This window comes from Salvia hispanica, chromosome 4 (genome assembly GCF_029641045.1).
Source record: "Salvia hispanica isolate PSC_SH4W2 chromosome 4, Shi_PSC_v1, whole genome shotgun sequence".
Taxonomy (NCBI): Eukaryota; Viridiplantae; Streptophyta; class Magnoliopsida; order Lamiales; family Lamiaceae; genus Salvia; species Salvia hispanica.
The window spans coordinates 26270381-26281929 of NC_142695.1; the positions used below are offsets into that span (position 1 = coordinate 26270381).

Genomic DNA, 11549 nt, shown 5'->3' on the forward strand with positions numbered 1-11549 from the left:
CGGTGATGACGCAGCAGCAGTTTCGTGTTGGGGCAGCAGCAGCTGCGTAGACAACGTCGCACAAGTGACGACGCAGCAGCAGCGCCGGAGACGTCACAACACCGATGATGACGCAGCAGCGCGACGCAGAACAGCAGCGGGTCGCAATTCGAGTGGGAGCCCTTTGTGGGAAGTTCCCGGACTCGAGAGGCGAATGCGATCTGGCCAGAAACGTGGCAGCGGCCATGGATTCAGTGAGAGTCCAGCCGAGCCATGCAAGGTTCGGTCAAAGTTCGCTTTCCAAATTTGATTAGGATTTCAAATCCTTGGATTTGAAAATAATTCTAGATTAATTTGGAAATAAGATTTGAATATATCTTTTGTGGATTTTATATATTATATAAGATTTGATTTTGTATTAAATCATGGATTAGTTACAAATTTGATCTTTATTTTATGGATTTGTAGGGATTTAATTCCTAAATGAATCCTACTTAAATTTAGATAATGACAATCTAATTTTTATCTATATCCTACGGATTAATGTGGATTTATCCATAGACAAATCCTAGTAGGATTTAGATAATGATAATATTATTTTATTCTTATCCTATGAGTTTATATGAATTTATTCATAGATAAATCTAGATGGATTTGGATAGTGATAATGTAATATTTTATTCTTATCTTATAGATTTATATGGATTTATTCCTAGATAAATCTTGGATAGATTTGAATAATTATAATATAATATTATTTAATTCTATGGATTTATATGGATTTACTCCAAGTTAAATCCTAGATGGATTAGGATTAATATTAATATTGATTTATTTTTATCCTATGGATTTGAATAGATTTAATTCTATTAAGACAAATCCTAGATGGATTAAAATAAGTATTAATCCAAGTTATCCTTATCTTTTGGATTTATGTCCTAGATAGATAAGGATAAAGATGATAAAGATGATATATAAGAAAATCCTTCTTTAATTGGATTTAGATAAATTTATTTGTCTAAGAAATCCTAAGTAGTGTTTGATATATTCTGGATGTCTATTCTAAATAGAATTAAGATTTGTATAAATCTTGGTTGATTGGATTTTATTTATCTTAAGGGTTATGATGGAAATGTTTCTATCTAGTAATATCCTAATATGATTTGAATAATGATAATCCTAGATCAACGTTATCTTGAATTGTAGGATTTGATTTTATCGAAATAAAATCTTGAATAATCCTAAATGGATTTAGATAGTTAATACTATCTTGATAAATCCTAAATGAATTGGATAATTATGATCCAAGATAAAACTTAATTATTTAATTGATTCTCCCTTGACTAGATTAAATAATTGTCGTTAATTATCCTGAGTGTTTAAAATGCCATGCATTAAATAGATTTATCTGTTTATTTGGTGTTTATCTATTTTAAGTGGATTATCTGCTTTGTCTGCTTATGTGATAATTATGCAAAAACCATACAAAATGTCTAAGTGATGATTACAACAAGTGCGTTGTATACGGTCTCCATCGGTTGGTCTGCCAAATTTTGTGAAGCTGATTTTCTAATATTATCGCCACCTACAGAGTAGGGACAATAATCCTTCAAAAACAGCAAGTTCATAAGGGCGGACTTTTCACATAATAAATAGAATGAACTAGAAAGTGGTTCCCAATATTATTGCCACCTGCAGAGTGGGGACAATAATCCTAAGGAACTGCGAGTTTCAAGGTTCAATCAGAATTTATGAGATAGCTTGGTTTTGTTGTCAGCACATGAACATTGTTATGAGAGTTTGTTGTAGAAATAAAATTCTGTAATGCTAAATCTGATGGTCGTGCTTAGACAGCATTAGGCGTATCAACCTCCAGAGGAGGAAGCAATTGATGCGTCAGTGTTGTGACCAGTAAAATTGTCAAAACTTCAATGCGTATTAACCTCCAGAGGAGGATACAATTTATTAATTTTGCAGTTGTAAGATACATAATTGTTTTGTGGTTATTTGTGATTATGTATTGAGCATGAGTATGTGATAATAAGTTTATTTGCCAAATCTTCATTATGTCATTTAATATTTGTCTGCGATCCTTAAAGAAAGAAAACTCGAATGCCTAAATTATGTAGACCGGAAACGAAAATGGATAAGATTCTCATCGTTGAAAGCTTGGAGTTTATGCTCAATGATTCATGTCCTCCATTTCCTCGACATAATTCCACGAAGAATGTTCGAGAATGCATTATGCATGTACTTGACAAGCTCTTTGAGGAATAAGGTCAAGCTATTTTCCTTTAAGTAGCTCGACAAGTCTTGGTTAATGACGATGAAAGATGGATATCAATAGAATCTATCAAGATGATTCGATTGGAATATCCTAGAGTAACAGAGTGTTTTGAGAATCTTTTGATCACTCAAATAGTTTCTGACACAAGTCATCGCCTAAAGTAACAAGAAATGACCAAGAAGGTTTAACTGAAAAGTAGAAAATCTTCATAATAATAGTTGTTATGTTACTGTTAGAGGAAAGTAACATGATAGATGAAAAATTCATAAAGGCTGCATTTTTCTTAAGTCCTAGTTCATTTGAACAAAAGACTAGATATGGAAATGGGAGAGCCTGGGTTGTCATCGAAGTTTGTTTAAAGCGAGAAAAGATGTTTTGTGAGTTGGATTGACCTATTTTATAGAAGGACAATGACTTACATGACAATGCAACTTCTAAGTAAGAGATCTTGATACAGTTAGGTTGTTGTTGCAGTGGGAGCTATTAATGCTCAACTATTATTTTATAGTTGATGCTTAAGGCATCATAGTATTAAAATAATATAAGTGCGACAAGGATGAGTATTCAATAACACATCAACTTCTTAATCATTGAATGATAAAGTATTTATGGCTCTTAGTCTTAAGGCCAAGAAAATACTTAGCTATTGTTCAAACTGATTTAGACTATCAAGATTTTAACAATTTGTTTGTTAAATAGCTTGAAAGTCGAGAATTCTTGTTTGATGCACTATGAGTTAGAATCATTTGATTCGGAATACTTATAGAAGTGCAACATAGAAAGACTAGCAAGTCTCAATGGTTTACACCATAAGGAGACGAGCAAAGGGTTATGATCAGTAGTGGGAGTCTAATCTCCATTAACGAATCCAAGCATTCATCTAATGAATGTGATAGTTATGTAAGAAGGAATCAAAGTCTTTCTAAGACAAGTTTGATTATGTGATGAGTTGTACTCATTAAAATCTTATCATTGGTGGGATAAACATTAAAGAAACTACCAACATCAGTACCTTCTACAAAACACGAGTTGTGGACTAGAGCGTCTCTAGTCTAGCACATCTCAAGGTGTAATGTTGTTCCAACACGTGTTGGAAAAGTGTCCAAGAAATTGGAGTTGAGTACTGAGGCATGTTTTAAGGTTTGTCCCAAATGATGTAAGGTTATAAGTTCTGTAATCTTCAAAGATATAATTCTTGTATGAAGATCAAGAGATGAACTACAAGCCTAACAGCGTGATAACTCTCAAAATAAAGAGAGAGATATCGGATTTTCCACATTACCAAGAAGTCATACCATTAGAAACTTTTGCACTAATAAAATCAACTTCAGTACCTAAGATTGTAAGAACCATATCGTAGTGGGAGCGTTCCACTAGAACACAACAAGTTCTTGGGTCTAAGAGTGTCGTAAGACTCGGTCTTAGATTAACTTGAACATAATCCCTTTAACTACAATGTAGTATTTGTTAATTTGGATAATCATCTTTGAACAGGTGATAGATTCCATATTACAATCTAAGATAGACAACATGTTTTACAAGACTTGCAATACTACCTATAGGTTGTGTTAGTCAGTGGGAGCAAGTATCTTTGCAAGTGTAAATGTGGATCTCAAATGACTAGACAATGACAATGGGTTATGCCCAAAGAGAATTATCTTCTCGCTATCGTTGTGCCATGATTTATTCGATCATATTGTCTATTAGAACTTACATAAATTAGAATGTATGTATTATGATTGTCAAATATTTGGTATTTGACTTGTGTCCTTAACAGTGCTATAAGCACAAGGAAGTTGAAAGTGCATTACATATGGTATTATTGGTACTCTACGATGATGAAATCTACAAAAAGTTGCAAACAACTAAGATTGACATCTAGCGTAGGTAAACTGGTTGTTTACCCAGTTTAAGATAAATAATTTAAGAGAAACTAATTACATTCTTAGCATCTAAGTCCTTTTAAGATTGCTAGAAAGAATGTTGAGATTCTCTTAGGAATCCTATATCTACACATTGCTTGGAACATTTAAGCATTAGAAATTTCATGAAAAGGTTTATACCTCTCAAGATGGAATTGTCTTGTCTCTAGTCAAGTGTCGTTTGACGCTTAGTGAGATCAAGAATAATGAGACTAGTTTTGGAGATAGATGTCTCATGTATGCTATAATGTGTACTAAGTTTGATATTAGTTGTGCTTTTGCATAGCAAGTATATATCATATTAACCATGGCAAAGGATTTTGATTGAGGTAATGAATATACCCTAGTGCTTGAGAAAGACTAGTAACTATATTCTAGTTTACCAGTCATTCATGTAATGTCCTTGGGGTTACACTGTCTTAGTTCTATGACTAATCAGTGATCGAGTAAGTCATCCTCTGAATATGTGTTTAATTTAGGAATATCTTCATAATAGCTTTAATCGTAAGTTTGAGTATGCCTATGAGTATTATTTTAAATTACTCTAGTTAAGGCTAACTCGAGTGACACACGAGTTTATTAAGCTAAGCAATCACATATGGGGATGAAATTAATTAAAGATCAAGTACGCAACAAAGACATTATGGTTAAAAAGATATTATCAGAGAACAACCAAGCAGATTTTTCTTTCACTTAGTGAAATAAATGGTAGTTCGATATATCTAGCACAAAGACCTACTTTGAGTATAAGTGGGAGAGTTTTGGCAATGGGTATACTCGAAAGCATGTTTTGAGTATAAGTAGGAGATTGTTAGGTTTGGTATACTGAAAAGCATGTTTCGAGCAAGTTTCGCGCGAATAGAATCTTGCTTGTATACGTAAAACTCTACAATCCACTTTTAACTCGATTCAGTATTATTCGAGCAGTCTCGCACGAATAGAATCACTATTATTATTACATTGTGTTTGCTTGTGTATTTATAAGATGTTTTACAAACATTTAAATGCATAAAAAGTAAACAAAGTCTAAGTCTTTTGCTTAGTAGACCGGTTGTGGGCGTCGTCCACTTTAAGGTAACACGGTCAGATCTATGCAATGCTTTGCAAAAGAAAAAGAAGAATTTCACAACCTTGATAGGCTTTGGCTACCTATCGTGAAAGGTTACAATGTCAGTCCGCATATTTCTAAGCCTTACTGAAATAAGATGACATTAGTATGGTATAGCACTGAACGGATCTAACAGCAAAAAGTGTCTTTATGCTATCTACTGAAAGACTAGGTCTTGATAAAATATTATTTCTTAATCTACATATGTTAGTATTGAGCATACGGTATTGATTATGCACTACTTTGACTTATCAAATGGTGCGGGTTTTTCGCAACCCAATAATCCTGATATATTGGGTAGTGGTGATTAATATCTAGCGGTGCTAGGATTGCTATTATGTTGAAACGTGCGCGAGGTGAGTCTCGTTTGATAATGTCCTCAAGAGGAGCTCGAACAAGGTTTTATTATTCGGAAAACTGGCCAGTTGGAGTTTTATTACTCTATGAATAATAAATAAATGTTTCTTGCTAAGTCCACTCTTGGAAATAATAAGATATTAATTAATTAAGTCCATAGCAGACATTAATTAATTAATGGACACTTATATCTTAAGCGCGTGAAATAAATAATAAACAACGGAAACCCAGATTACTTGTAATTTCGGATTTGGATGGGGAGAGTTCAATATTACTTCTGTAGTGGCTGCTCGTAATATTCCAATTATAACTTATATTAAATTGTGGGTTCAATTTAATTAGTAAAAAGTAAATTGGATGAGCTCATATCCAAAACCTTCCATAGATCCCTGTCTGGGCCCAAAAGGAACTTAATATAAATAGGAGAATCAAGGAGACAGAATGATCACAATTTTTATTCTCAAATTTTTCGAAAATTTCTAACTCTCCAATTGTGGAGGATTTCGAATTCTTCACTTATTCCCAAAAGGATTTCTTTTGTCTTCTTTATTTAAGTCCTAGTATTCTAGTAAGATCAGCCCACACTGATATTGGAGTACAGTTCGGGAACCAGAGAGAAGATTTGTGGTCTAGTATTCGAAGATCATCATCGTGGAGAAGGCGCGAGCAATCGTCGATTCTTTGGAGAATCAAAATCGGTAACCCTAAACCGTAGAAATCATGTTTAGGATTTATATTTTCTAAGCATGAATTATTTGCGTTCTAGTATGCAATTATCTGTTTAACATGTGAATTGATTAATCGCATAATCGGTCAAATAGATCTTTGTCTGATTTATTTGTTTTGTACAAGTCTTCCGCTGTGCAAGGGGCACCAAAAACCCAACAGGGCCAATGACGATGAAGCGGTCTAAGCCACGGAACGGCCACCCTAGCGTACGACATGGGGTACCTCTCGATGAAGTCGGCCGCCTCCAGGAATATGCCGACATGCGGCAAGTGGATGCTCATATTCAACTCCAAAAGGATATAATTGAAGAGTTGTGGGCGCGGAAGACTGCACGGCGATAGTTTTTTTTCTTTATTATGTAATTTATTTTTTTAAATGTATGTACTTTTTTTTAATGCAATTAATGAATTTTCCCGTATATGTCTCGTAAATTTAATTCCGCAATTTAATCGTAAATTTAATTCCGTAAATGTAGTTGTTTTTTAATTATTTTTATTGCGGCTGGCCTAAATCTGATGTGGCAGGTGGATTTTTAGTGCTGCTGACGTGGCAGGGAGAGAGAGTGGCTGACCTATTTCTAGCGTGGATGCTCTTAGCCCACTCACTTAATAAGAAAAATAAGTTCCAAGAACGGATGAAGTATATTTTTCTAAATAATACCTATCTTCATCTTTGAAACTATTTTTTTTTTTTTTTGAAATGATGAATTTTAACACACAATTAATAGTAAGAGAGGTGAATTAGTAAAGTAGGGAGAGAAAGAGAAAATTTGATAAAGTAAGAATGATGAAGAGAAAAAATAGTAGAAGTAGTATTAGTGGATTGTAACTAGAAGGTTTAGAAAGTTTCTATTTTTAAGGACGAGGTTGTATCATTTTTTAATTTGAACATATACTCCCTACGTCCCATAATAGAACTACACTTAAATGATGACACAAGATTTTATGAAATGTTATTTATGCATTACTAAAAAAAAAGACAGTTAAGGATAGGGATGTCAATTCAACCCGAAATCCGTGGGCCGGCCCGAATAGTCCGGTAAAATGAGCGGGTTAGGCCTATAATTTTATAACCCAAATACAAAACGGGCTAAATGGGTTGGCCCGAATGGTTGGCGGGTTAAACGGGTTGGCCCGAGCGGGTTGCGGGTTGGACCGACGGGTTGCAACTTTTAATTAAAAAATATTGAGTTTTAGGGAACTTTTTTTGTATTTTTTAAATTTCATGTGACAAAATTATTAGTCTTTTCAATCTACATTCTACGTATTTCTACTCAATCCCACACTATCAACTATCAAGTTCCACCTCAACTCATTATTCCATCGTCCCATCACCTGTCATTACTGTCTTACTACCACCAACGCCAATATTTAGAATAAACCCATCAAAATCTCAATATATTTATCATTTTAATAATTATTCATGTAACATAAGATATGATTTTTAATTTTATAATAATTAATTATGACCAATGCCAAAATAATGATACGAACACAAACTTTAATTGAAATTATACGATTTAACTTTAATTTATCTTTGTTTAGATTATAGTTGATTGAGATGGAAGACTTCTCTTCAACCATTGAGGAAAACTATGAAAAGATTTTATATGATTCTATCACCAAAAAGGAAAAAATAATTAAAATTTAAAATCATTTTATTGAGGAAAATTTGATTACCAGAGATTATTTTTGAAAGTTTTTTAGCCCGAATAGCCCGATGGGTTAGCCCAAAACCCGACGGGTTAGGGTTAGGGTTGAAAATTTATGACCCGAAAATTTCATAACCCGATTAGCCCGAACCCAAATAGCTCGGCAACCCGAGTGGGTTGGCCCGAACCCGAACGGGTTAGCCCGATTGACATCCCTAGTTAAGGACATTTTTCACTACAATTAATGATGCTAATTTATGTTTTTAAATATACCACCAACGCTTCAAAATTTGTTCTTATTGTTGGTATCTCAACTAAAATTAGAGAAAGTAATTGGAAGTCTTCTAAAAAATACTACTAGTAAAAGATTGAGTTAATTTGCTCTTCATTTTAGAATGCTTTCTTTAGCGTCTTAAATTAATGTTATTTATTATAATTTTCATACGTTAGTAAATTGCGTCTCAATTTTTTTGTATTTTAAAAATATGTAAGTTTTTTTGTAGTGATGTGTTAAGAGAAGAGAGAAAAATATATTTTTATACTAGTATAAGGAGGAATGATATATTACATATATTAAAAAATGTTATTAAAAATTTTCACAAAATTCATAAAAATCAAAGCTTTATTTTGCTCGTATTCTCTATAATTTTAAATAAATTAATAAAATAATAAATCAAGTTTTAAGTTTTATGAATTTTTTAAAATTCAATAATTTAATAATATTTTTTAAATTTATAAAATCAAACTAAATATATAAATCAAAACGAATAACATCGTACATGCGTATAATGAAATGAATACTCACGTAAGAAGCTTACATGAACCATACAGAATGTCAAAAGAGAGAAACTTCTCTAAAGAAAAACAATAGCAGTTCAATAACATAGCAATAACACGACTCCTATTTTTACATCTTTTTTTAATACTGCGATATTATAGGCGTATAGTAATAGTAATAATCTATTTATCTCGTCAACTGGACTTGAGTCGTATTACCCACTCCAAAACCCTAAATCCCCAATCGCTATATAAAATCCCCAATTCAACAATTTAGGGCTTCCCATTGCCGCCTCTGACCCAAAAACCCAATCCCAAATCCTAATCCGCCGCCGCCGTCGTCCGTGCATTCTTCAATTCCAGCAATGGCGCAGGAACAGCTGGTCCTCCGCGGCACAATGCGCGCCCACACCGACTGGGTGACCGCCATCGCCACCCCAATTGACAACTCCGACATGATCGTCACCGCCTCCCGCGACAAATCCATCATCGTCTGGTCCCTCACCAAAGAAGACCGCTCCTACGGCGTCGCCCGCCGCCGCCTCACCGGCCACTCTCACTTCGTCCAGGACGTCGTCCTCTCCTCCGATGGCCAGTTCGCCCTCTCCGGCTCCTGGGACGGCGAGCTCCGCCTCTGGGACCTCGCTGCCGGCACCACCGCCCGCCGCTTCGTCGGCCACACCAAGGACGTCCTCTCCGTCGCCTTCTCCGTCGACAACCGCCAGATCGTCTCCGCCTCCCGCGACAAGTCGATTAAGCTCTGGAACACCCTCGGCGAATGCAAGTACACCATCCAGGACGCCGACGCCCACTCCGATTGGGTCTCCTGCGTCCGATTCTCCCCCAATACGTTGCAGCCGACGATTGTCTCTGGATCCTGGGATCGGACGGTTAAGATTTGGAATTTGAGCAACTGTAAATTGAGATCTACTCTCGCTGGCCACTCTGGGTATGTGAACACTGCGGCGGTGTCTCCCGATGGCTCGCTTTGCGCGAGTGGGGGTAAGGATGGGGTGATTTTGCTGTGGGATTTGGCGGAGGGGAAGAAGTTGTACTCGCTGGATGCGGGATCGATTATCCATTCGTTGTGCTTTAGCCCGAACAGGTACTGGCTGTGTGCGGCCACGGAGTCGAGCATCAAGATTTGGGACTTGGAGAGCAAGAGTGTTGTGGTGGACCTTAAGGTTGATTTGAAGCATGAGAGCGAGATGGTTGCCGATGGAGCACAAACTGCCGCTGGAAAAACTAAGGTAGTACTACTATATGATTAACCTTATATTTATTAGTTCAGTTTGGTTTGTGCTGATAAATCATGTGTGTTTGTTATTGCTTATTGTTAAAGATTGAGTCTTTTCTATTCCATAGTCAAGACCTTATATTTGGTTGCTTAGTTAGGAGTAAATATCTCAAGGTTGTGTTCTGGCTGTTTATCAAATTAACAAAATAATACTAATGTCAACATTCTTGAGTTGCACAAGATTGTAGGATGAGTTGTTATGTGGAGTTGTTAGACAAACTAAAAACAAAGGCGTACATCTTAAGGGGGACGGAGGGACTAGTGAGATAAGCTTTTGAGAAAATGCAATCGAAAAAGAGATAAGAATAAGATTAGTCAAATGCTGATTATTATGGTCTTAATTGTATTCCAAGTTTATACTCCAGTCCCATAAATAGGGACTTTGGGGATGACACGAGCTATTGTGGAATGATCCAAACGGAAAAAGGAGACTATTTTTATGGGATAGATAATAAACACACCATATATGCTTTGGTCACTCTTAGTTGAACCTCAAAAAGAATGAATTTATGGCATTGATTGCTAGATATCTTCCTTTGATCTTTGTGTAGCTTTTAATCTTGATTATCATGGTCTTAATTGTATTCCAATCCACATTTTTTGGTAACTCTTAGTTGAAGGTCATTAATAGTAAATGGATAGAATTGATTGCTAGATGTCTTCCTCTGATCTTTCTTATTATGGTTTTTAGTAATATAAAACCATGGTGTTTGATTTTCATGAATGGGTTGATGTATGTGTAGGTGATCTATTGCACTAGTCTAAACTGGAGCGCAGATGGAAGCACGCTTTTCAGTGGATATACAGATGGAGTGGTGCGAGTTTGGGGCATTGGACGATACTAAAGCCTACTGTGAGTCCTTTTAGTTATTAGATTGAAGCTAAGAGGTCGTCGGACTCTCTGTTTTTATGCTTTTGTTGTTTCTACTACGACTTTTAAACGATAATTGTTTTTCTTAATTTAAATCCGTTTACAATTCTGAATATCTTGTTGCACTTTTTGCTTGAATATAGACTTTCGTTATTCGCTACTACTCCATCCATCCCGACTAAGATGACACATTCTTAGCAGACACGGGGTTATAGGAGTTGTTGGTTAATGTGGTTAATTGGAGAGAAAAATAGTGGGATTAAGTATTAAATGTAGAGGGAAAGAGTATTGAATATTTAATTGGAGAGAGGAAAGAAATGGTTAGATATATTAATTAGAAATAGAAAATTATCAAAAATAGAAATGTGTTTTCCTGGGATGGAGGCAATAGTGCAAACTTGTCATGGGCTTACTAGTATTCCTGTTATATTTTTAATGCTCTCTATATTTAGAAAAAGATTCAGTAAATATTTTGAAATTTTTTTATGGATCACACTACTTTCATTGTGTGTTACAAATGTATTTTATTTTTAATACTCTCTACATGTAGAAGGTTAATTAGTTAAAAGTT

The 11549-nt window shown here is 35.1% G+C and overlaps 1 protein-coding gene across 1 annotated transcript; it reads left to right on the forward strand.

The window, feature by feature from the left end:
* Nucleotides 1–9048: 9048 nt before the first annotated feature.
* Nucleotides 9049–11093, forward strand: LOC125196106 (small ribosomal subunit protein RACK1). Its single transcript, XM_048094481.2, has 2 exons — nt 9049–10060; nt 10851–11093. The coding sequence occupies exons 1-2, from the start codon at nt 9176–9178 to the stop codon at nt 10950–10952; spliced, it is 987 nt and encodes a 328-aa protein (XP_047950438.1). The 5' UTR covers nt 9049–9175; the 3' UTR covers nt 10953–11093.
* The last annotated feature ends 456 nt before the right edge of the window (nt 11094–11549 follow it).